This window comes from Varanus komodoensis, unplaced genomic scaffold (genome assembly GCF_004798865.1).
Source record: "Varanus komodoensis strain SLA01 unplaced genomic scaffold, ASM479886v1 scaffold24, whole genome shotgun sequence".
In the NCBI taxonomy this organism is placed as follows: Eukaryota; Metazoa; Chordata; class Lepidosauria; order Squamata; family Varanidae; genus Varanus; species Varanus komodoensis.
Window position 1 is genome coordinate 17,755,471 of NW_025335641.1, and position 22,717 is coordinate 17,778,187.

Here is a 22,717-nt window from a genome sequence, read left to right on the forward strand (position 1 = left end):
GGCCAGTGGGGGGTCTTTCCTGACTGCTTAGGTTATATACACTGCAGCGCAGCGGTGGCTGCCAAATCCTTTGTGCATTGGTAAGCCAGGAATTTTTCATGTCATCCATAATTTACAACAAGCTGCATAGATCCCTTGAAGTCAGGACACACTAAAAAGTAAATGGAGATGGCCAGAAAAGAAGTAGGATTAGAGCCAAACTAGATATTATGTGCAGTTGTATGAAATTTCCTCCCAGCTTTGGAAAAGAAAAGCCGGACTTCCAATCTGCCACTAGCAGGAACAGAGGAATTGTGGGAGAAACATGCATGGCCATTTCTGTGCAGGACACTTTTTCTATTCAGAATTGTCTGTCCAGCCCTTCCCCTGCACCCCACATTTACTTTTCTTCCCACAGTACCTATATATTTTTTCCACTGGATAAGTGAGTGGATAGAAATAGCTGGGAGGAGAGTTTTGCAGGCACTCAAATTTGCCTTGGGAAAATTTGCCTTGGGAAGGTATCATGTAAAGGAGCTCAGTCTGTGCATTGCTAAGGAGTCCATGTGGTACAGTCTTGCCAGGACTGTTCCACTTTACAGTTCGGGAAACTATCAATGAACCATCCAGGCCCAGGAACAACAGCAAAACAGCCCTGAATTTCAGAATGAGACCTATGTATGATTTCTAGCCTGCCTTTCTAACAGGAAAAATGGCAACTCAGACTCAGGTTACAGCCTTCCTCTTTGACTCATTGCTTTAGACAAACTTTCCCTCATTTTGTTTTGCTTTCTTGCAGATGATAGACCTTGCAAATGAAGTAGCATAAACCCGCACACCAGCATCCTTATGCTTGGCCAAGTGGACTGGAAATGGTGCTGTGCTGAGGTTCCTTGCATGCTGTTACTGCATGAGACAGTCATGCATCCCTTCACAAAGGCACCATGTATGATAGGCCAAAGCTTCTCACCGCTGTCCTGTGAAGCCTGGGAGACACAAGCATTCCAGGTGTCCTTGGAGCTCCGTACAGTTCCCGTAGTTGTAACAGGTCAGATTTCTGTTCTGATTCCCACACACTGTGGAAGGCAGCCGTATCCGTCTAAAGTGAAACAACAGCAGTGAGTCCATAACTCAGTTATTTTTCAAAGGTAGTCTAGTTTCCACATCTTAAAATCCTGATCTAAAGCCTGCCTTTCAATGCTTTATATCAAATGAGGGCTTCCTTTGAATGGGAATTGCTTTGCTAAGGTAATAGTGTCATGGATTGGCAGCAGGCGGCCAGTGCGTCCCGAAAGCGTGAACGAGAGCCACCTTGGAGGCCCTAATGGTAAGATGGTCTTGCCTGCAGCCACTTCTTGCCTCTCAGGATAATGGAGGCAAAGGCCTCATCCAGTTGCCTATGTAACTGGGCTAACCTGAGAGAGCAGCTCAGAAGCAGCACCCACATCATTAAGCCATCAGTTGAGTCAGGCCTGACTCGCTCAGTGCTCACCTCCACGTAAACAAGGCTACAAACGCAGAGCAATGAGCCAGTTTAGAAGGTGCAAAGAGAATGTGCTATAAACAGATGATGCTGATAGATGAGTGTTTCTTTTCTGATGTCTAAACACACACACAGAGAGATACAGTATATTCTCTGAATATTTCAGATTTACCACAGAAGTCCTCAGAAGAAATCGTGTGCTCCTATTGTCTAAAATATTCCTGATTCTGAAGGTTCTCTGGTGCAACATTTGAAATGCCTTGCTTCCTTATTATCTAGGGAATGTCACCTCCTCTATGACAATCCTCTCCCCTACCACCTGAGCATGCATTAGTGCTGACATTCTGAGGAGGACTTGCTCTATGAAGCCCCATCTCATGGACAGGTTAGGAGTAGGGTCTTCTCTGTGGTGGCCCCACCACTCTGAAACTCCCTCCCAAGAAAGACTCTTTCAGCCTCTTCAGAATACTTTCAGAAATGCCTGTAGGCTTTTCTTTCTCAGAGTGCCTTGCTCCATTGGTTTTCCTTTTCCTTCTGCTGTATTGTTGTTGTTGTTTGTGTTTAGATTTGTGTTATTGGTGGTTGTCTTTATTGAAATCACACACACACAAACACACACTTTCCAGTTTCTTCCACTTCTGCACACTGATTTTCCTCTATCATCGGTTCCCTGGTCTCATAAGACTCATCCACCAGTTGGTTGCACCTTCTAACTTTCCTTTCTCTCTCTTGTGAGTGCCTCACAGAGATAACACAGTAGCAAGCTGCTCTGGCAGGAAACCCAGCAACCCCAGGGAGTTCCAAGCCAGACTGGGTCACAATTATGCACATGGAATATATAATTTTTCTTATCATTCTTACAGATTACACTCAATACTAAGATCTGGTTACAACAGAATGTTGGAAGGTTTCTGACTTTTGCCCTCAGACTAGGAAGAGAGGACTGAACAAGTGCAAGCATCCATCTTTAGCAGAATGGTTTTTTAAAAAAAAGATACCAGCCAAATTCTAGGCAAAAAAGTAAGCCAGGGAGCTCACTGGGTGACTTGGCACCAGACATTCACTCTCAGCGTTGGGCTCCTCGCAACAGAAGAGACAGAATATAAATGCAGTCTAAGAACAATAATAAAATTGCTAGGAAAGAGAAAGGGAATTAGACAATCTCAAAAACTGCATGGTTTTCTACTCTGCGACATCCAGAATTGTCCTTTTGACGTGCTTTAGATGGGAGCCCTAGATGCATAGTGCCACAAACACACGAAGCAAAGCCCCACAGTGTTTAGGTTTTAGTGGGAGAGTCTTGGGAAGGGTGGTTCAGAGTGGAAAAGTAGTATTGTATGTGTTTAAGGCTTTTCACCTTATTGGCATCTGCAAACGCATTTTGCAGAGTGGTTGTGCCTGAGGGGTTCTAGCTTCATGTTTACCTTAGGTTGGGAGATGGAGAAGAGGACAGAGCACCTGTGGGTAAAATTTGGACTGGCAAGTTATTAACTGAGAAGAGTCCACCACCTGTCCCACCTGCCTCTTCTTTGCAAAAGGCTCTCCCCTGGAGCTGTTTCTCACTGCAAAATAGGGCCAACACGGTTTATTATGAGCTTTGGCACAGCAAATACGGTTTGCCCCTTATCTGCACTACACATGGATAACTAAAGAATTCTTGATTTCTCAATGGTTCCGATCCATTGCTATGTTCACTTTTGTTCTGGCCCAATAGAAAACAAATATTTTCACCCCTTCATCCTTCATCGCAAACCGAACTAAAAAATGTGCATTTGTGTGCATTTGAATCTCTCCCATCCCTCAGGCCATCTCTCCCCCATGTTGACTCACTGCTGAAATTCAGATGGGAAGAGGAATCTGTTGTCAGGGCTGCCCGAAGGCATTTGCAACCTGAAGGACAGGACAAAGATGGCACCTCTCCTCCTATCCTGTGCATATGAAAGTGGCTGGATCTGTTTTCAATGCTGGTGATGGGATGGCATCCTCCGAGGGGGCAGCAGGCTAGGTGATGGGATGCCAAGCAGGTTTCATGGCACACAGAGCTGGCGACTGCTTGCTCCAGAGCATCTCTGCATGCTCACCTTACCTACTGGTAGGGCCAGCCCTGCTGCTTGGTTTTGCTTTGGTCAAATCCTTGTGCAATGCACCAGGTACAGTGATGACCTTATGCCAGTAAGTAATAATGAACAATGAAAATGCATCGAACAGACGCCTACAACATTACCTGATTTCCTCAAAACGCAACTCTCAGTCCTGCCATGTCTAATCAAGGGTTTGCTCAGGATTTAATCACTGCCTCATTTAAGAGCTCAGGAGGAAAGGAAACTTGTAGTGGATGAATGTCTTCATCAGGCTTCATTACAGTACCTGCAATACCTTCCGGTGAAATTCCCCGCGCAGAGGCAGGAATAACTGTTAATTCCATCCAGGCAGGTAGCCCCATTTGCACAGAGATGGCCAAGGCAGTCATCAATGTCTTCCTCACACCTTGCGCCCATGTATCCAGACTCACAGAGACACACATACGATGCCGTACGGTCGCTGCAATTCCCATGTGCGCAAGGGTTGGATGCGCATTCATCAATGTTGATTTCACAGTGGCTTCCGGTCCATCCCTCAGCGCACGTGCAATGATAGTAAGCGTAGTCATCCTCACATTTCCCGCCGTGCATGCAAGGACTAGAGAGGCAGGCATCCAACTCCATGCAGCCGGTGACCACAGTGTTGGCGGAAACCTTGAGGAACTGCTCCTCTTGGGGTTTTTTAGTGTAGCCATCAGCAGGGTCAAAGTAGGAGAGGTGGATGCCACCAATGTCTACAGTGCTCATGCATCCTCTCAGTCCATCCAAGTGGTCGAACGCTTTGTCGGCGAGATAGATGTCTGTCTCATCCCTCAGGAAATTAAGGTTCCCTGTGGCAACAGCACTGGTTGTGCTGTCTTTGGCCTCATCTAAATCAATGCACCACCTGGATGACTGAGACAAGGGTTCTGTCATCTTGAAGGTCACCTGGTGCCACTTCCCATCATTCACTGCCCGTGCGCTAGAAAGGCTCAGTGTATAGAAACTGTTGCCACTTTGCAGCTGAAGCAGCAATTTGGTATTCTGGATGCTGATGCTGATGAACTCTGGCTCCTTTTCTGCATAAAGCAGCATCACATTGGAGTCTCGAGTCCGAAAGCTGAAGGTGATGTGAGTGAGATCTCTTCTGATCTTCCCATTGCTTCTATAAAAGATCGCGCTGCTTCTGCCACTGAAAACAGCATTGGCAAGACCTGGGCAAGAGATGACAAAAGCCACCATGTGTGTAAGAGTGGTGTGGTTGCAGAGCAGGCTGCAATGTATTTTGGTTTCAGTGTTGTATTTACCAGCATGTGTTTGATGCTGAAACACACCCACATGCGCACCCGCAAAAACATAAATAAGGGACAGGACAGAGTTCGCTAGCTGAACACATGCTTCTTCATGCAGAAGGTGTGAAATTTAATTCTGAGCTTCTTCAATTTACAAGGAAGCAGCTCAAGTGGAAAAAGATGGATGCCGGGCATCTTGGAGGTCTCTCCCCCACCCCAGCTAGAACTTGAAATAGGAATCTTTTTCCTCTGCATTGTAGCTACATGGTGGGGGGATTGTTTTCCCGGTGGTGCTAGTGATGAGAAAAAAAAGCTTCCCCTACCCACATGCTGCATACTTGGTAAGCTCCCATTAACCCCTACCCCCCCCCCACACACATACACAACTGTAATGAATAAAAGTACAAAGGAAGGAGTAGCCACAGAGAAACTCAACGAGCTGGTGTACATACCCTCCCTCTCACACACACTGTCCTGCAGCCAATTCAAAACACAGCACAAACTCAACATCCCTAAATATGAATCAATAAATGGAAACAAAACTGTGGCCGAATCTATAACCTCCTTAACTAGATTCGGTGAATAATTGAAAAGTCAGAGGGTAACATCCTGATAATTACAACAGATCTCCTAGGCATCCTGCCTTCTTTTCTCTCTTTGTCTTAATGGCACATACATGTTCATAGATGACTAAATGTAATAGCATTAATAATATTCTGGATTTGTTGAAAACACAGCATTCCTGAATGTGTTTCTTTACTATATTAATTCTCTCTCTCTCTCTCTCTCTCTCTCTCTCTCTCTCTCTCTCTCTCTCTCTCTCTCTCTCTCTCTCTCTCTCTCGCACATATGTACACATGCATGCACGTGTGCATACAAACACACATTCATACTTACTCATGTGCATTTACATCTCCAACATCACAGGTGGATAGAAGTTGGACATGTTTACCTGCTCTTGCTGAGTTTGAGACAAGCTACTTTGCTACACATCATTCCAACTGCACAAACTGATGGGTGGGGTTCAGAGACAAATCTATCTATCTCTGGGGGATTTGCAGGACATTGGCAAAGATGTCCAACTCTTTACTAACAGCAGAAACAAAAAGGATTCTCTTCCTGTCCCTGATTCTCCTGCTGAAATGAGGAAAATTTCAAAGATTAACCAGGAGTGAATTTTTGACTGGGAGGGCATTGAGCTGTGTTCAGTTTTGGTAATCAGAACAAATTCCTGGACTTAGAATTCTATAGCAGTCTTTTGCAGCTCTGGTTGGTGGCTCTTTGGATTCTAATTTTAAAAAGTTGATGTGACAAGCATGAAGTCTGTCCACCACTACTTGGGACTGCAACTAACAGATGGAGAAGAGGATTGGATGCAATCTAGGCAACATGATTTCCATCACTACCATATGGTGTCGATAGAAATTTACCTTCTCTTCCATCTTGCAATGCACATAGAAATGCTTTTCTGTACAATATGTAGTCAGAACTACAGAGCGTAGGTTTCACTTTTAGGAAAGCTAGCTCTTCTGTGTGTCTGCCTCTGTATCTGGGCCATGAAATCTGGGCCACGAACACACACACAATAATAAAACTACAAATACTAGAAAGTATGTTTGTGATGTCACAGACAGTAGGCAACAGGTATCCCATAATGCAGAACCAAGTAAAAACATGGAAGTGAATGGGGTCTTTTGTGTTTGTTTTTCCAGAGAGTACTCCAGGACACTTCCAAACTGGGAGTTTTTCCTCTGTTTGAGTGACTCTCTGCCTCATTTCCTTAACATTCAAACTTACGCAGGCATCAATGGAAAAACATTCCTACAGTTCCCAGCATTCCCCAGCCACTTTGGGGTCAAAACATGCACAGGGTTTGTACCTTTCAAATGGTCACCTGCCACAGCAGTAGCAAATTCCTCTATATAATATACTTAATTTCCTTCTTGGTGCAATGTTAGAGGCATGCAATTGCTCAAACGCTTAGGTATAGATTCATGATTTTTAGCCCTCTAATTCCTTTTGGTGTCATTATCTTCCCAATGTCAATAGCAATATGCAGAGACCCAAATCCTCCAGGAGGGCTGAAAGCTTCTGTTGAACCTGAAGCAGTTCTGCAGGTCTACCCTGGTTTGCCTCCTTTCTCCAACTCTACTAAGAATTCTGGAGAGGACTCAGAGAAGGGAATACTTGCATTCATATCCTTGATGCACCAGCTGGCAGCGTGCTTCGTGGGGGCAAGGACTGAGCTCACACCATTCCACTTTCTCACATGCTTTCCCGGCTGTGTTTGGTGGGCAGGTGCAAGTGAAGTCATCCCAAACAGAATAGCAGACACCCCCATTCCAGCAGGGGTTGGACTATACAGGAGAGATGGGAGACAAATGTGAGCATAAAGCAATGCTGTTGGTTATAAGAACAATCAATCAATCAATCAATCAGTCAATCAATCACAAATGACTGGAAAACCCCAGCTGGTACCAGTTCTATAAACCTACATACATGTATTCATTTATATGTTATTATGAGATGGTATTTGTTTATAAACCCATTATTTTTATACAGCATTAAATGAGGACCATGTGATTTCTGAGACAGCCAATCTACATGGAGTTTGCCTTTTTATTAGTGCAGTGATAATACCATTCCTCTATTATTTTGCATTTTATGGGCCTTGTTGCCAGATCCGATGCCCATAACATGCCATATGATTAGCCTGCTCTGAAAGTCTGGTTTCGTAATGATTATGAGAATATTTTGGTTTGGAAACTGCAGTGAGTTCAGGTTGCCCTTAATGAATAGCAGGTCTGCTCACTGGCTGTCATTACCTTGACATTTAAGAGCTGAGGTCCCAGCACCCCCCAGATGTTTTCTGGTATTGGCGTCCGCAAATTGCAAAGGCTGGATGGCAAAATCTGATCTGGTCTGCCTATTTCGGATATCGTGTTGAGATACTCTTACTGTCACATGCTGGTTTCTGAAAGGCTGTTAGTTCAAAAACAGGATCTCTGGTCGCAAACACGGAAACGGCCCTTTGAGAAACAGCATCCTTACCTTGCAGAGGTTGTCTCCTGCACAGCCTGGGGCTATGTTGATGAACGTGGGCTTGCCGATGACAGAATCCAATGAGGGAGTGATTGGGAAGAATTCCAGTGGCTGGTTGCTCAGTCTTAAATCTTGGATGCAGCCTTTGAAATACCCACCGCTGACATTGGTTTCTTGGACATCTGGCAATCCACCGATGTAGATAATATCCCCACTCTGGATTGTTAGGATGGGTGTTGAAATATAGCCCAGATTTTGTGATGATTGGAACAACTCTGTCTTATTTGGCTCCATTTTTAAGGATATTAAATAGAAATTTCCATCATTCACAGTCTGTTTTCCAAAAACTTTTCTGGAGCTTGGACTTGACATCACAAGCTTCCCACCTTCCAGCCACACCTGAAAAAGTAGGATTGTGCTTTTTTTCAGAGAAAGCAACAAGCCAGAAGGCTTGCGTGTCCGGACAAACATGGATATTGTCTCATTTTTGTGGTCACTGCCCTCTATGGGAAAAGCAGCATATCCTACAGATTCTTCATGTCCAAATCTTCCTGGGATGTATTCTGGATGTTGCATGACAAAAAGAGATTAAACGACACAACTTTAAAATGAAAAGTACTGATGGAAGAAGAATGATATCCTGCAACAGATGAGCAATAGCCTATATTTGGTCTGAACTAAATATCTGATTACTCTTTTAATGGTAAAATGAGACTTTGTTTCTTTGTCCCATTTCAGCAGAGTGAATGATGGAACTGACAGATATGTAAAATGACTACATTTTACTTGAAATATAATATCTCCTTCAGTTGAAGGATTGAAGGCAGAGCCAGGATGTATGGAACCATTGGGATTTGAAGGAATATAAGCCAGGAATTAATTGAGGAGGGCAGGGTAAAGCAAGGATGATGCCAAGAGGGATAGGGATGAAAGTGGTGCAAAATGAACAGAGTCTGACTTTCAGGCTACAATAATGTCCTTCTGATAGATCACAGTTATACTGGTCAGCCCAGTAAAATACAGACTGGTTGGCCAGCCTACTAGCATAATTTCTTTTAATAGCAAACTGAACTGGGCAATGCCACAAACAAGGCCAATAGGAAACAAGGTCAAGGTATCAGAATGCAAGAGTATAAAATACTTTCAGGAAAGAAAAAAATGAAAGGGGAGATCCCAACCCATCCCTTGTCAACATGCAAATATGAACTCTTCTGCAGCCCCAGAATGCTGAGCATCTTTTGTGGGGAAGCCAGAAAACCAAGGTGGTGGTGATGGAAGGCAGAAAAGAGAATATCTGGCTGTAACACTAATCTCAGTCATTCCACATGGCGACATTTAATTGCAAGTTACAGTGCTCTTTGTTTTATCGGTATTTCTGTGCTTTGTAGAGATAGGTAAACATTGGATATTCTTTACCATATTTGAACGCTCATTCAAAAATGCATCATGAATCCAGAATCATACCTAAGGTCTCTTAAAGAATGAGACCTATGATCAATAAATACCATTTTTAAAAAACTGGTGTAACTGACACCAGTTCAAAGCAGAGAGATCAGCAATATTGCCTGACTTCAGTTTCACAATTCCTCAGCAAGAATTGTGTCCCCTCCCCTTCAGTCTTTAGGTTTCTTGTTTCCAACCTCTAGGACAGATATTAGCAAACATTCCATATGAAGTTCTGACTTCTTTTGATGACCCATGTCTGAGGGATGAGGAATACTGACAAAATACTGCCTCTGGTGTTGCTTCCTGAATGTTATGGATGATCCAATGAATTTTGCTCAAACTCATCTGTTGGTAGACAACAAGAAGTTTGGAAGGAATGTTCTTCCAAATCAGATTGGTTTGAATGAGCATCATTTCCCTTCCCCTTGGCTCACTGTCCAAGCCATGCCAGGGCTTTCTTAACCAAATCTCTGCATATGTTCTTCACTCCTTGGGGACTAATTCTAAGATGTGAGTAGAAGATTCCACAGATCAGGCAATGGCAGAAGCTCAGTTTCCAGGCCTGGCAATCCAGTAGCTTCATGACATTGACCAAACACAAGTCTGGAAGCATCTGACAGGATAGGTTGTGCCCGAACTGTAAAGAAGAGAGATGGGACCAAGGTGGAAAGGGTGTAATTTGTATTATATAACAGTAATCTTAAGTAAGTCTATTAGAAGAGAATGGTCAGGATCAAAACGTTTCTATAATCTTTGTCTTCTAATATCAAAATATTTTCAGAGCATAGCCATATTAGTTTACTGGAGCAAATACAACAAAGAGCTTGTGGCACCTTAAACCAAGTAACAAATTTATTCTACCAGAGCTGTTGCGGAAATTTTGCATAGTGTTTATAAATGTGAAACTCTCCATATGGAGCAGTCTGTAGTCTGCAAGAGCTTATGCCATAATAAATTGGTTTGTCCTTAAGGTGCCAAAAGGCATTTGTTAATCGTAAAATGGCTGTTTAACATGCATACAGGGTCCAAATAACTAATTGTTTTGTTAAAAGTCCGGGAATCATTCCTAGCCCATGGCTGAGATGAGTTGTGGGATTTCTGTGCAGGTTTTCATGGTACCTTCCAGAAGCCAGACAACACTGATACAGGAACGAGGCGCGCCATTCATGCTCAGCAGATGAGCTGCCTCTTGGCACGTAGATGCTGTTGGTGCAGCGCCCAATGGATGCTGCTCCCCCGTAGCAGTACGTTGTTCAGTTCACAGCACTAGATCAAAACCGTTCTCCCCAGAAGTGTGTGTCTGTGTGCCTTTCGGCAGGGGAGGAGCAACGTGCATGACCATGGGAAAGTGATTCGCGTGCAAGGCCAACCTTGCCCCGAAGTAAAGTGAAGCAGGCAGCTTCGGGTGGTGGAACTTAGGGGTGGGCAAATGAAACAGGAACTGATGTCTGGATATTGTGCTGAGACCTTTAAAAGTTAAAGTTGGTTCTGGCACGGCAGGAGATGGAAGGCTTGCTATTTAGTGCTTTGCTTCTGGCAGTCAAATAGCTTAGGCTGTTCCTATGCTGTAAGGTTAATTGATGAAATGGCTGTAAATGCACAAATGCAGTTGTCTTATCTGGGCTAAAATCCTTAATACATGAATGCTTTATATACCAAAAAAGATTCCAGGATAATAAATAAATTTAAGAACTAGAGAAGAGAAGAGAAGAGAAGAGAAGAGAAGAGAAGAGAAGAGAAGAGAAGCATGGCTCTTCAGAAACTCCATAAACAACCTTTTCTTTCACTGGATTTTTTTTTAAATAAATGTTGGGACTGAGACTTGCATAGCCTTTTTCTTTTCTTTTTTTCCCCCTGCAGCATTTTATTTTAATGAAAGGATTATAGGACCCATGAAAACAGGGGTATTCATTGTGGAAAACCTCCTTCTAAGTATTATAGGCCCCATATCTGTCGCTGCTTATTTAGTGGGGGAAAATAAATCCTTGACTTACTTTTGAATAGACAATTTCATAAATAACAAGTGAAAAATGTTTTAATTTTGTGAATGAGATTATCTTAGATTTCTTTATGTGCTTGTTAAAAATATAGCACACATGCATAAATCTTTTCCCCTCCTCCTCCCCCCATGTCGAAATGGGTGTTTTTAAGCATGAAAGGGTTTTTTTAAAACTTCTCTCTCTATTAAGGGAGCACTTGAAAGACATTTTTCATGTTGAAGAGAGAACGCTTACGATGCAAGTAGCAGGAAGAGGCGCGACGTTACGAAGAAAGGCAAAGGAAGCAAGGTTAGCCTTCAAAAAGGTAGCACGGCACCCTTGCAGTTTTCAATTACCCTGCTTCAAAAGAAATATTGGATCTGGTCTGCGGTTTGATGGGCATTTAGCATAACCTTGGTCAATATTAACCTCTTGAGCCATTACGTCTGGATACGGATGAAAATAAATCAACTTTCCTTGCTTCCCTGTAACTTTGCCTGCACTTGTTAACTGTATGTCAACTTTTCTTTAGGGAAGATACAAGTATTTCTGTACAAAGCTCACAGCAATCCCATCATCTTTAAAAGCCAGAGAGGGGGAGAGAGAGGGGGAGAGGGACATTGTCAGCTTGTCTGAGTTAACTGATTAATGCAAGTTTTCCTCCGTTTCATCAACTATGGCTGCAATCCTACACCTGCTTACTGGGGATCAAGTCCCTATTGAACTGAAGTGGGTTTCCTGTTGGAAAGACCTGGGTAGGATTGCCCTTTCAATTTAGGTATCTTGAGAATCACCTCCACTGAACTCAGTAGGACTCATTTCTGAGTATACGTACATAGGACTGGCCATAAAGCTTTGGTCAACAGATCAGTGTAGACTCATTTAACTGGTGGGGCTGCAAGTTAAGAAGACATTAGCTTTTTCCTTTTTTAATTTTACAACCACTGGTTTTGTCACATGGCATTTTTATTGATGGTTTTATATTGTCTTTGGTGTATTAGTGGAATGGGAAATGAAATATTGAACATGGCCTGGCCTTCTAACTTTTCAGCAACTTGCCAGCTCTATTGTATATATGCTTACTTAGATGTTAATCCCATTGTGTCCAGTGTTGGTTTCTCCCTAGTTAGTGTGTTTATGATGGCTGTTTTAGTTAAAGATTTTGTTTTGCTTCCTTCTGTAACAGAAGGAAGGCCAGTGTGGTGTAGAGGTTAAAATGCTAGATTGGGACACGGAGATCCAGGATTTGTCTCCACTCATCCATGAAACTCACTGGGTATCTTTGGGCCTAACTTACTTCACAGGGCTGTTGCTGTGAAGACAAAATGTAGTTGAGGAGGACCACGTAAGCCACTTTGGATTTCTGGCAAAAGGAAAAAGGTGGGATATAAATGGAACCAAAAACAAAGAAATAAAGTAATATATTGAGTTACTTATTAGGGATTTAGAGATACACACATTTGTTTACATCAGTGTGATTAATCCATTAAATGTTCAGAGCTTTTTATGTCAAGGAAAAGAGAATTAAATGATGTGCTTAACAGAATATCTGAAAGACTATGAATGCATGTGCATAAACTCTGCCCACCTGATCATAGAAATGTTGGAAAAATCCACAACAGACTAAGAATTTGATACATGGATTCATCAGCACCTTGGTTTTTTCTTAGTTGCTCAGGTACTGTGGACTTGCATAGATTTTTTAATTTGACACAATACAAAGTGTGATTTGTATTGATTTAATTTAATCAATACAAAGTATGATTTTTTTAAATGACCAAAATGTGCAGAGGTTAAGGAGTGCACATTTTGGGGTGCTTTGTTCATTTTAGAGAGGGCAAATTTGTTCAAGTGTGAATTTGTGCAAATGTCCACAAACACATTTGTGCGAAATCTATTGCCATCAATGAAAGGATGGTGGAACCAAATGTTCAGACACATGTAGGAGTTGTGGACCCACTGTTAACCATTCCAGAGAAATGCTTTATGCCAGCTGCTGGAAAAATCTGGAAATGGTGTATTTGCATATCTTTCCTCTCTCCCTCTCCCTCTCCTCTCACATGCTATATATCTGTACATATTATTGAATCAAACCAGTAGGATGCTGTGAACTGAGGAGAATATTGTGGTCAGGAGCAAAAAATGTCTCAAATGCTTTCTAATCATTCACAACAGCCCTAATGGAAGCATAAGCCCCTCTTGGAGCTGGATGGTTTTAATTTTGCTTCATATAAAGAGGCAAACATATTTACCAGATGTAGTCTTCTTTTCCAAAGTTGCATTTCAAACCTTTGGATAAATTACTGCTGAACTTCAAAGCCGTCGGCTACAATTATGGCTCCAGCAATGTCATTTTGCAACAGTGATTTTTTTAAGGTAGGTGCAAACTATGAAGGGTTGTGTGAAATGATATAGTATTTTTAAAATATTGAAATGCATTTTTGAAAGCTAACACTTTCTGAACAAATGTATCCAGTAAGCCCTTTTTGACCGGATATCAACTAAGGTAAATCCATATAACTCCACTAAGTCCACTGCAATGGCACCATTTCACATCTGCAACAGATACAGTGCTGTGGATTTCACTATGCATTCCTAACACTGCTTTTCATATTGCTCACCTCCCCTTCAAACATATTCATACACATTTTAATCTGGCTTTGCTGTGAGGTTTTCATAGTTCTAAGTGTTGTTGTTGTTAGTCGCAAAGTCGTGCCCGACCCATCATGACCCCATGGACAGCATTCCTCCAGGCTCTCCTGTCCTCCACCATCCCTCGGAGTCCACCCAAGCCCACACCCAGTGCCCCAGTGACCCCATCCAGCCACCTCATCCTCTGCCGTCCCCTTCTCCTTTTGCCCTCAACTGTTCCCATCATCCGGGTCTTCTCCAGGGAGTCCTTTCTTCTCATTAGGTGGCCAAAGTATTTGGGTTTCATCTTCAGGACCTGGCCTTCTAAGGATCAGCCAGGGTTGATTTCCTTTAGGATTGACAGATTCGATCTCTTCGCAGTCCAAGGGACTCTCAGGAGTCTCCTCCAGCACCTTTTGCAAACATCTCCGAATACGAAGTGTGGATGTGCTTTGGCAGCCCCTTTGTTTCTCATCACCCTTCAAAGATCTGGTAGCTTGTGCTATAAAGGGCCACTTTCCATTACATAATCCTCCCTGGATGCTCTCCTTGCTATCTGGCACCACACCACCATCTAAAGTTCAGTGGTTGGTGACCACTGTGCCTTTCCAGTGGTGGCACCCTGCTTCTTCCAGGAAGGTTTCTCTGGTGCTACCTTTGCTATCATTTTGGCAGCAGGTGAAGACATTTGTATTTGCCCAAGCTTTAACGGATCACATCAATTTACTGGAAAATATTCCAATCGGCTTTGCTGTTTCTGCACTAGTTTTAATGCTGCTGCTCTGCCTGGAGGAATGTTGTCCATGGGGTCACGATGGGTCGGACATGACTTCACAACTAACAACAACAGCTTTTGCAGGTATTTTACTATCATTTTCAACCAACCACCCTGATAGTTTCATTGAAGGGCAGCCTGAAATATTATATACAGATCATAGCATCGTCTATACTGCATGAGATATATAGATGACTGCTTTTTTGATGGAAAACATTCTGCCCAGCTGTTTTCTCTTGCAAGGGCTCAATAACCACAAGTTTTCTTTGGGGAAAAGAAAAATGGCTGGGGAGAAATATTTTCTGAGAAGCTCACTTCTCCTCTTCTACCCATCCATGCAGTGCTTTATATCTCTTCCACTCTGTTATAGGAAATTGGCATAGCTACATTTGGGCCATGCCACCTTCGCACCTAATTTGCCAGAGACAAATATGCAACATCGCTGTGGGGTTTCAAGGTGCACCCACAGCTTTTTCAACAGTTGTTTCTATTTGGTTTGGCCATAATGTACAGGGAATGCTGGACAGTGAGGAAACCTGACAGGAAGAAAACGGATGTGTTTGAAACCTGGTACCGGAGGCAAGGTTTGCAAATACTCCAAACTGACAGAAAGATGAACAAGTGGGCCTAGAGCAAAGCAAGGCAAAACATGCCCTGGAAGCAGAAATGTCGAAACTGGCTGTTACACTTGAAGTGCATCGGGATCCACTGGAGAAGACAATCATGGTAGGGAAAGTTGATGGCAGAGGAAGAAGAGCCATGAATTGATCCCATAAAGAAAGCCACAGCTGTGAGCTTCCAAGCACCGATCAGGCTGTCAGGGACAAGACATTTTGGAGGACTTTCATCCATAGGGTTGCCGTAAATCAGAAATGACTTGATGGTGTGTAACAATAACAATGGGAAAAGCAATGCCTGCATTTCAAAAAGAAGTATAATGAGGAAGACCTGTGGCTTTCAGTGGCAGAGCTTTAAGACTGAAGTCAGTGGGGCCAGGCTAAGATGTCAATGTGACTGAATTGTGTCCTGTGAGTGTACCTGGGTTTGCATGGTTTGGAGACCTTGGATTGACTGGAACAGGAACTAGATGCATCATCGCATTACACAGCCCCAGAAAATGGCATGATCAGAGATGCAGGAAGAAGGTGTAACCCTTCCACTGGTGCACTGGAATTGATGTAGAGATGGGGTGGGAAACTGGTGGCCCATAGAGCAGACCTGGCAATGCTGCCTTTCGATCCATTCTGTCAGCCCCTGTCTTTTCTCAATTTGGTTTGTGAAGTACAGCTTCCCCTCTGTTTGACACTAGTTAGACCCCATCTTGATTACTGAGTCTAGTTCTGGGCATCAAGACCATCACAGACAAATTAGAAGTTCAGTGGGGGCAATGAAGATTGGAAACCACCTGAAGAAAGACTGAAAGAATCGGGCATGCTTAGCCTCGAGAAGAAAGGACTGAGGGAGACAGGGCAGCACTTTTCAAATACTTGAAATGCTGTCACACAGAGGATGGTCAGGAAGTCTTCTCAATGATCCCAGATCACAGGACCTGGCTTGTTACAGGAACCAAGATTCCAGCTGTCTGAAACATCAAGAAAAACTTTCCAATTGTTAAAGCAGCAGGGCAATGGACCCAATGATCTAGAGAAGTCATGGGCTTTTCCACACTGGAGGCATTCAAGAGGTAGTTGGACGGTCATCTGTCAAACAGACTCGAACCTGCAGTCCTGCTCTGAGAAAGGGGTTGGATGTGATGGTGTCATTGGCCCCTTCTTGCTCTACTATTCCATGATTCCATCATTCTATGATTCCTACCCTGTCCCTTCCCCCCAGGGTCCTCCAACCCTTGAAGCTCATGGAAGCTGTTTGAAGTGGTGATCAAAATTGGTTGATGTGAGACTGCTAAAAAGTAATTGGTGGCCCTCCTGAGTTCCCTGGCTCTGTGCCATTTGTTCCTCTGGTTCCGGAAGTTGTTGGCCTTAATTGGCTGCTCTTGGAAGCCCTCCTGTGTGTGTCCTGCCCATCTCTTTCTCCTCCTGAGGCTACAAAGTCCTGCTCAGTCATGTCTAAAGGAAAATTCTACCTGGTAAGAGAAGGGGGCAGCTTGCCAACTTGTCTTAAACACAGTGGAATTATTCATAGGAATTCCTTCTTCTGTTTTGTGTGTGCAGTTTGTAAATCTGTATTTTCTGTGGATAAGAGCTGTGAAGGAAGAATTCTTGGGAGTGTTTGTGACTTTTGGGTAGAAGAAGGGCAATCTTTGTCTCTCTATGTGATAGTGTATGAATAAATGAACGGATGAGGATTGTAATTGTGTGTGTGTGTGTGTGTGTGTGTGTGTGTGTGAGAGAGAGAGAGAGAGAGAGAGAGAATTAATTAATTTGTGTGTGTTATGTGCTTTTATGCATTCATGTGTATGAGACATGTGACGTGGCTCTGCCCATTTTTTACTTTGGCTTCATCTATACTAGTTTCTAGAATTTAAGCCACAAGAGATTGTGCCTTTGGGTTGTGGGTGGTGGTGGTGGGGGGGAGAAGGTTCCTACCCCCTGATGTAGAGAAAGAAGTAACTTTGGAGGAGTAATGTGAATTTAAGAACTGACTTCTGTAAGCTATGAAAAGTTAATTTTGGCATTGCCAAAGAGCTGAGATGTTGACTCCTCTATCTAACTGGACAACTTGATATGATCCATGAATAGTGTGACCCTAAGAGCCGCGGTGGTGTAGTGCTTAAGCATGCAGGAATGGTGGTCTGCAACCTAACCATGCATGTTCTCTATATGATCTCAGGTGGTAATTCGGGCTCTGTGGTCGATGGGTTGACCTTACCTGCAGCACAGGTTGGACCAGCATAGGGCCGGTAGCAGTCACACTGATAGCTCAGCCACAAGTTGATGCAGCGCCCCTTGTTGTGGCAAGGGTGGTGCTCACACCAATCCTTTCTAATGCAGCCTTCCTTGACATTTAAAGAGGAGTTCGATGACACGTTCTCTGGGATAACCATGATCTGGTCTATCTCAATGTCCTGAAGGCAGCCTACAAATGAAGGTGCAGAATGCATATTATGGATGTTAGGAAAGGAGTCACCACTCCTGTTCCCCGCAGGCAAGCCACCAAAAAATGTGCTCTGAAAGGCAGACCATGGCTGATCGCTATCTATTGTGGCAGCAGTTCGGCTGAGGCATGTTTCTGTGCAAGAGGTGTCGTGCAATTTAAGAGTCACGTCTCTTGCTATGGTTACTTCTAATGAATGCCATTCCCCATCACTGACATTGTATGCTACATGCAAAAAGACTTTTGAGTGGTTATTGACTTGCACCGATAAGTGTAGGTAGCCCTTCAGTAGCTCCAGCATCACAAATGTCTCTTTGTCCCCTCGAAAAAATAGCAAAGTTCTCGGCTGAACAGTCAGAAAGCGAAGGCTTATGTTGTAGAAAAAGTCCTGCGTAGGGTTTGTGATGCTGTTAACCTGAAGGAACCCATTTCCCTGAAAGGACAACGTGGTTGCGGTTTCACACTGAACTCCAGTATATCCATTTGAACATATGCAGCTAAAAGTGTGCTGTCCATTTTGTAAGTGAGGAATGCACAGCCCCCCGTTTTGGCATTTGTGCTGAATGCAGCCGAGGAGGACTTCTGTACAGTTCCATCCACCATAAAATAGCTTGTCTTCCTCTCCAGCAGGACAACGGCAGGTATAATTTCCAAGGACATTCTCACACGTCCCACCATTTTGGCAAGGGTTCATGTGACATTCATTGATGTCTTCTTCACAGTGAATGCCTGCAAAAAAGCAGAGCAGGGAGAAGGGTAGAATGAAGGCATTATTTGTATAGACTGGATTAAGTTTGCTGCATCTCTTAAAAATATCAGTGCAGGATACGATTAGCTGCATAGCACAAAATAGATCCTGGAAGGGGAGGCATGTTCCTCTGTTGAAGACAAAGGAGTTTTGTGTCACCTTAAAGAACAAGGAATTGATGCTGCCATGAGCTTTGGTGAATTGGAGTCCACGACTTCAGATGCAGTGTGTCTTCAGTTGACAGATAGCTATGCACACACAGCTGGGTGGTACTCATGGTGAAGAAAGAGGACAGAGGGAAATGAAGGGCAGAAAGCACAGACAGTGACAGTTCATGAACAGTGGCTATTCACAAAACAGCTGCTGTGTGTAGTACAAAAAGAGGTTGGATTACACATGCCCACAAGGTTCTTCATCCACTCAATAAAATGGCTAATACGAGGTCAGTTGGAGCAGTCGCATAATTTAAGAGTATGAGAAACACTGATACAAGGAACAGAAAGTCCTAAGTACAGTAGGGGGAAAAGGGAAGTCATTTCTCCACCTGTAGTCCCCCTCTTTAAATCACCTGCCAGCAAATTCTTCTGACAATGTTTAGCAATGCTAAATAGGCCAGTAAAAATTGTTGCCCAACAAACTGAATGAAAACCTGCAGCCTCATGTAAGTTGGCCCACTCAGTGCTCAATAAAACCAGTTTTGCTGGTTGCTTGGGACCGAAAAGTGCCTGGAAAGCCACAACAAATGATTAATGAAATAAGTTTGTCCTGGTGGGCTCCATGTGGTATTTAACACATTATACTTCCTTCTACTTAATCAGGTGTCTTAGGTTCACTGTGCAATGAGAATCATCAATGTCATTCCCCTGGACTAAGACATATCAAGGGATACTTCTCTTGGCACTCACCAGGTTGTCTGCCCATTTATTTATTTTTTAAAAATATTCTTTTTAACTGGGAGGCTAATGCAGTGGTTGAAGGTTCATTTCAAAGTACAGCTAGCCACATGGAAGGCCGTACAGGTAGGATGCCTCCGTTTGCATGGTCATGTTCCAATTAGGCCTTAATACTTTTCTGGACAGTCAGTTCTCATAATTTATATGAATTGGTGATGATTTCTAGCTGTAGTTTACAAGGCAATTTATCATCTTCTAGCATCTAGTCTAGTCACCCCTGAGGACAGCAGTGCAAAACAGCTGCAAAGTGTTTCCAAGTCAGGAAGGAAGCATTATTTTATTCATTTTGTACTCATTCCCCACAGGTGCAAATGACTTGTGCGAGCTGCAAGGCAGTCATGAATGGCACCTACTTTGTTAAAAAATTATTAACAGCATGCTTTTAAAATGCATTTCTAATGGGAAAGAGTTCCAAGGACACATTTGTTTGTAAATCCAATACATTTCCACCTTTTAAATTCAGTGACACACTTTGCAATTAGGAGAAGAGATAAAATGTGTCACAGAGTGAAAGACATTTGCTAATGCAAAGATAATATGAAGTAATGGGTTTTTGCTGCTTCTTAATAGTCTCTGTGCAGAGGGAAATGCTTTAGCAACAAACAGAATGCCATGAAATAGTGGAACTACAATCAGTATCCACAGCAGCCCTATAAAGAATAAACACTTTATTAACTGACGTACAACTGGAGAAAATGTAAGGGATTTATCCTTCAGGATCAAATTAGTCTCCTGCTCCCCACCTCCTCTGTGCATCTGTCTTTGCTTACTGTCAGCCTAGAACTGGCCTGAAGCAGGCCTTCTAGCAACCTGATATAGAAATGTGCATTATGCCTTTCATAACATGGGCAAAGGGTGGTATTTGGTAGCAGACTACATTGGTCTGTATGTACACAGACTCAGATTCCCATTCGGGCATATCCTGATAAGGCTGGCAAGACCCCTGATTACCTCTCAGTGTGGGTGGTGTCTGATGGTGTGACTCATAGAAAAGCTCCCCACCTCCCTATGAATGCCTATCAGTTTGGTACATCCCAAAATAAGGATGTGCTTTCTGTGTAACTACAGAAGCCCTTTCTAGAACCCTTCTAACTCTCTATTCTATGGTGAAATCTAGATGGGTCCAGGCTAGGGAAGGCTGATTTAAAGACACCTTGAAAGCATCGTCCCCATGCGTGCACCTGTATGCAGGTGATAGAGCCATGGGACAGATGATGAGGCCAAGGGAAAGGGCAGAGGAGGCGAGAGGCGAGCTCCACTGGAGATGGAAAGGGACATGACTAATGCAAGAAGTGGCAAATCTAGGCTGAGGACCACTTCTCTGATGTCCGCCATGTTCGTCGTATGCTGCATTCCATCGTTCCATACTTGCCAATCTTGAACCGGTTTGAAAGCAGATAAAATGTTCCTTTGTTGGGTTAAATATAGGCTAGGGAAACACAGTGTGTGCTATGAAAGGAACCTCACCACCTGTAATATGTGAAAGAACAAGCCATGCGCTCTCTGGGTCCTTCACGTTCCACGTGCATGTAGCAATGTACATCTATGTACATGCATCTGCCCAGCTATGTAACCACTAGAAATCTGGCTGGAGGCTGAAGAATGATGGCTTTGTTTTATTATGTGCATAATATGTGCATAATATGTGCATGGACTTAAAGGCAGCCCCTTCTTCCTGCCACAAGTCATTGTAAGGACAAAATATTGACAATGATTTCTCAGGCTCAGGAAGAAGAAAACATTCATATGGAGCACTGGAATAGAGGTGTGTATATGTGTGTGCGTGTATGCATGCATATATAGATATAGATATAGATAGGTAGATAGAGATAGAGATAGATATAGACAGTGCTTTTTTTGTAAAAAAAAAAAAAGGTGCCAGAACTCACGTCTTGGGGTCACACTTTTACACTAAAAAAGATTTTCAATTCACCAACTTTTTTGAAATAAAGAACTTATTTACCTTTTGCACGTAGCCAGTCACTCCACACACACATAAACATAATGGTCGCCGCCAGCAGTAAGCACTCAGTGCACGACCACACGACCAATCCCAAGCCGGGCAGCGTCCCAAGCCGAGCAGCACCCTCACGATCAGTGCCGACACACAAGCAGCCCTCAGGTACTATGTTAATGATTTTTGCTGCCGACCTGCTATGCCCAACAGGGCGATTCACAATCACTTGGAAAAATCCGTCAAAAAGAGGTGCCGGAACGTTGTTCCAGTGCGTTCTATGACAAAAAAAGCCCTGGATATAGATGATGATATAGATACAGATATATATCAATGTTTTCTTTGCCTGTGTGTACCTGCAAGCAAAAAACTTCTCATTTTCAGGAGAACAAATATATAAACCTATGCAAAGTCCTCATGGGTAGCATTGCTAACTATTCCAGTGAAGACTGGCTCCTATTCCTCCTTAGTGGTCTTGTTGGTGCGTGGAGTGTTGACACTCCCGTTAAGAGGATTAAGAGACATTTATGGATCCTCAGGCACAATTTAGCCACTCGCAGAGGCCCATATTGCAGTGGGCTGCAAATTATTAGCATCCCAGCAACGCGTGTGCAATGTGTCAAAAGTTGGCTGTGGAAAAGGAAGGGTTTCTAAGACATTAATTGTTTTCAGCCATTAAAGGCATCTGCTAAACCAAATGTTCTGCATTTTCTTATGGAGGAGTGGGGAATTAAACTACTTAAACTTGTATTGATGTTTACAATGAGCAAAAGTTTCTGAGATGTCAGATGGTTCCAGTCACTCTGCAGCATTTAGCTGCTGTTCGTCTGTCCGCTTTAATGGGTTTTAAAGTGAGATAAGGTCTATCCTATTTGCTGTATATTTGCAAACTCTCTTTTGCTTTGATAATATCCCACATGTGTTCAGTTTTGTGTTTTGGTTTTACCGAACTGCCCTTTTCTGACCTAAGAGGTGCAGATGAAAAGTACCTTATACTGCCCTAAATGTGGTGATGAACAGGTCACAGAGATGGATTTACAGGCTGAATCCCTGTTGTTTATTTTGGACGTCACTAAATAGTAAAGCTATTGCTGGAAGCTGTTATCAAGAGCAAGTCTGATTTGATTAAGGAAAGAGAATGGGAAAAATGGATATTAACTTCTTTCCACAGTTTCCAAATATATTCTAATTATATTTGACTAGAAGGAAACTAATATTTAGGTGACAAGGTTCTAACAGTTAAGTCTGAGTTGAATCAGAATTTAGAAATAAAATACTTTTGCATGACCATTATTTTAAACTATACAACCTGTCTTTTTGG

General features: G+C 43.0%; 1 protein-coding gene across 1 annotated transcript in view; it reads right to left on the reverse strand.

Moving 5' to 3' along the window:
- CRB1 (crumbs cell polarity complex component 1) overlaps positions 1–22,717 on the reverse strand; it is a 140,574-nt gene that overhangs the window by 25,727 nt on the left and 92,130 nt on the right. The window contains exons 6-10 of the mRNA XM_044432255.1: positions 17,517–18,470; positions 7,866–8,419; positions 7,006–7,171; positions 3,830–4,736; positions 950–1,078 (exon numbers count right to left, since the gene is read on the reverse strand). Coding sequence (XP_044288190.1) covers positions 950–1,078; positions 3,830–4,736; positions 7,006–7,171; positions 7,866–8,419; positions 17,517–18,470 — 2,710 coding nt within the window. The remainder of the gene's footprint in view (positions 1–949; positions 1,079–3,829; positions 4,737–7,005; positions 7,172–7,865; positions 8,420–17,516; positions 18,471–22,717) is intronic.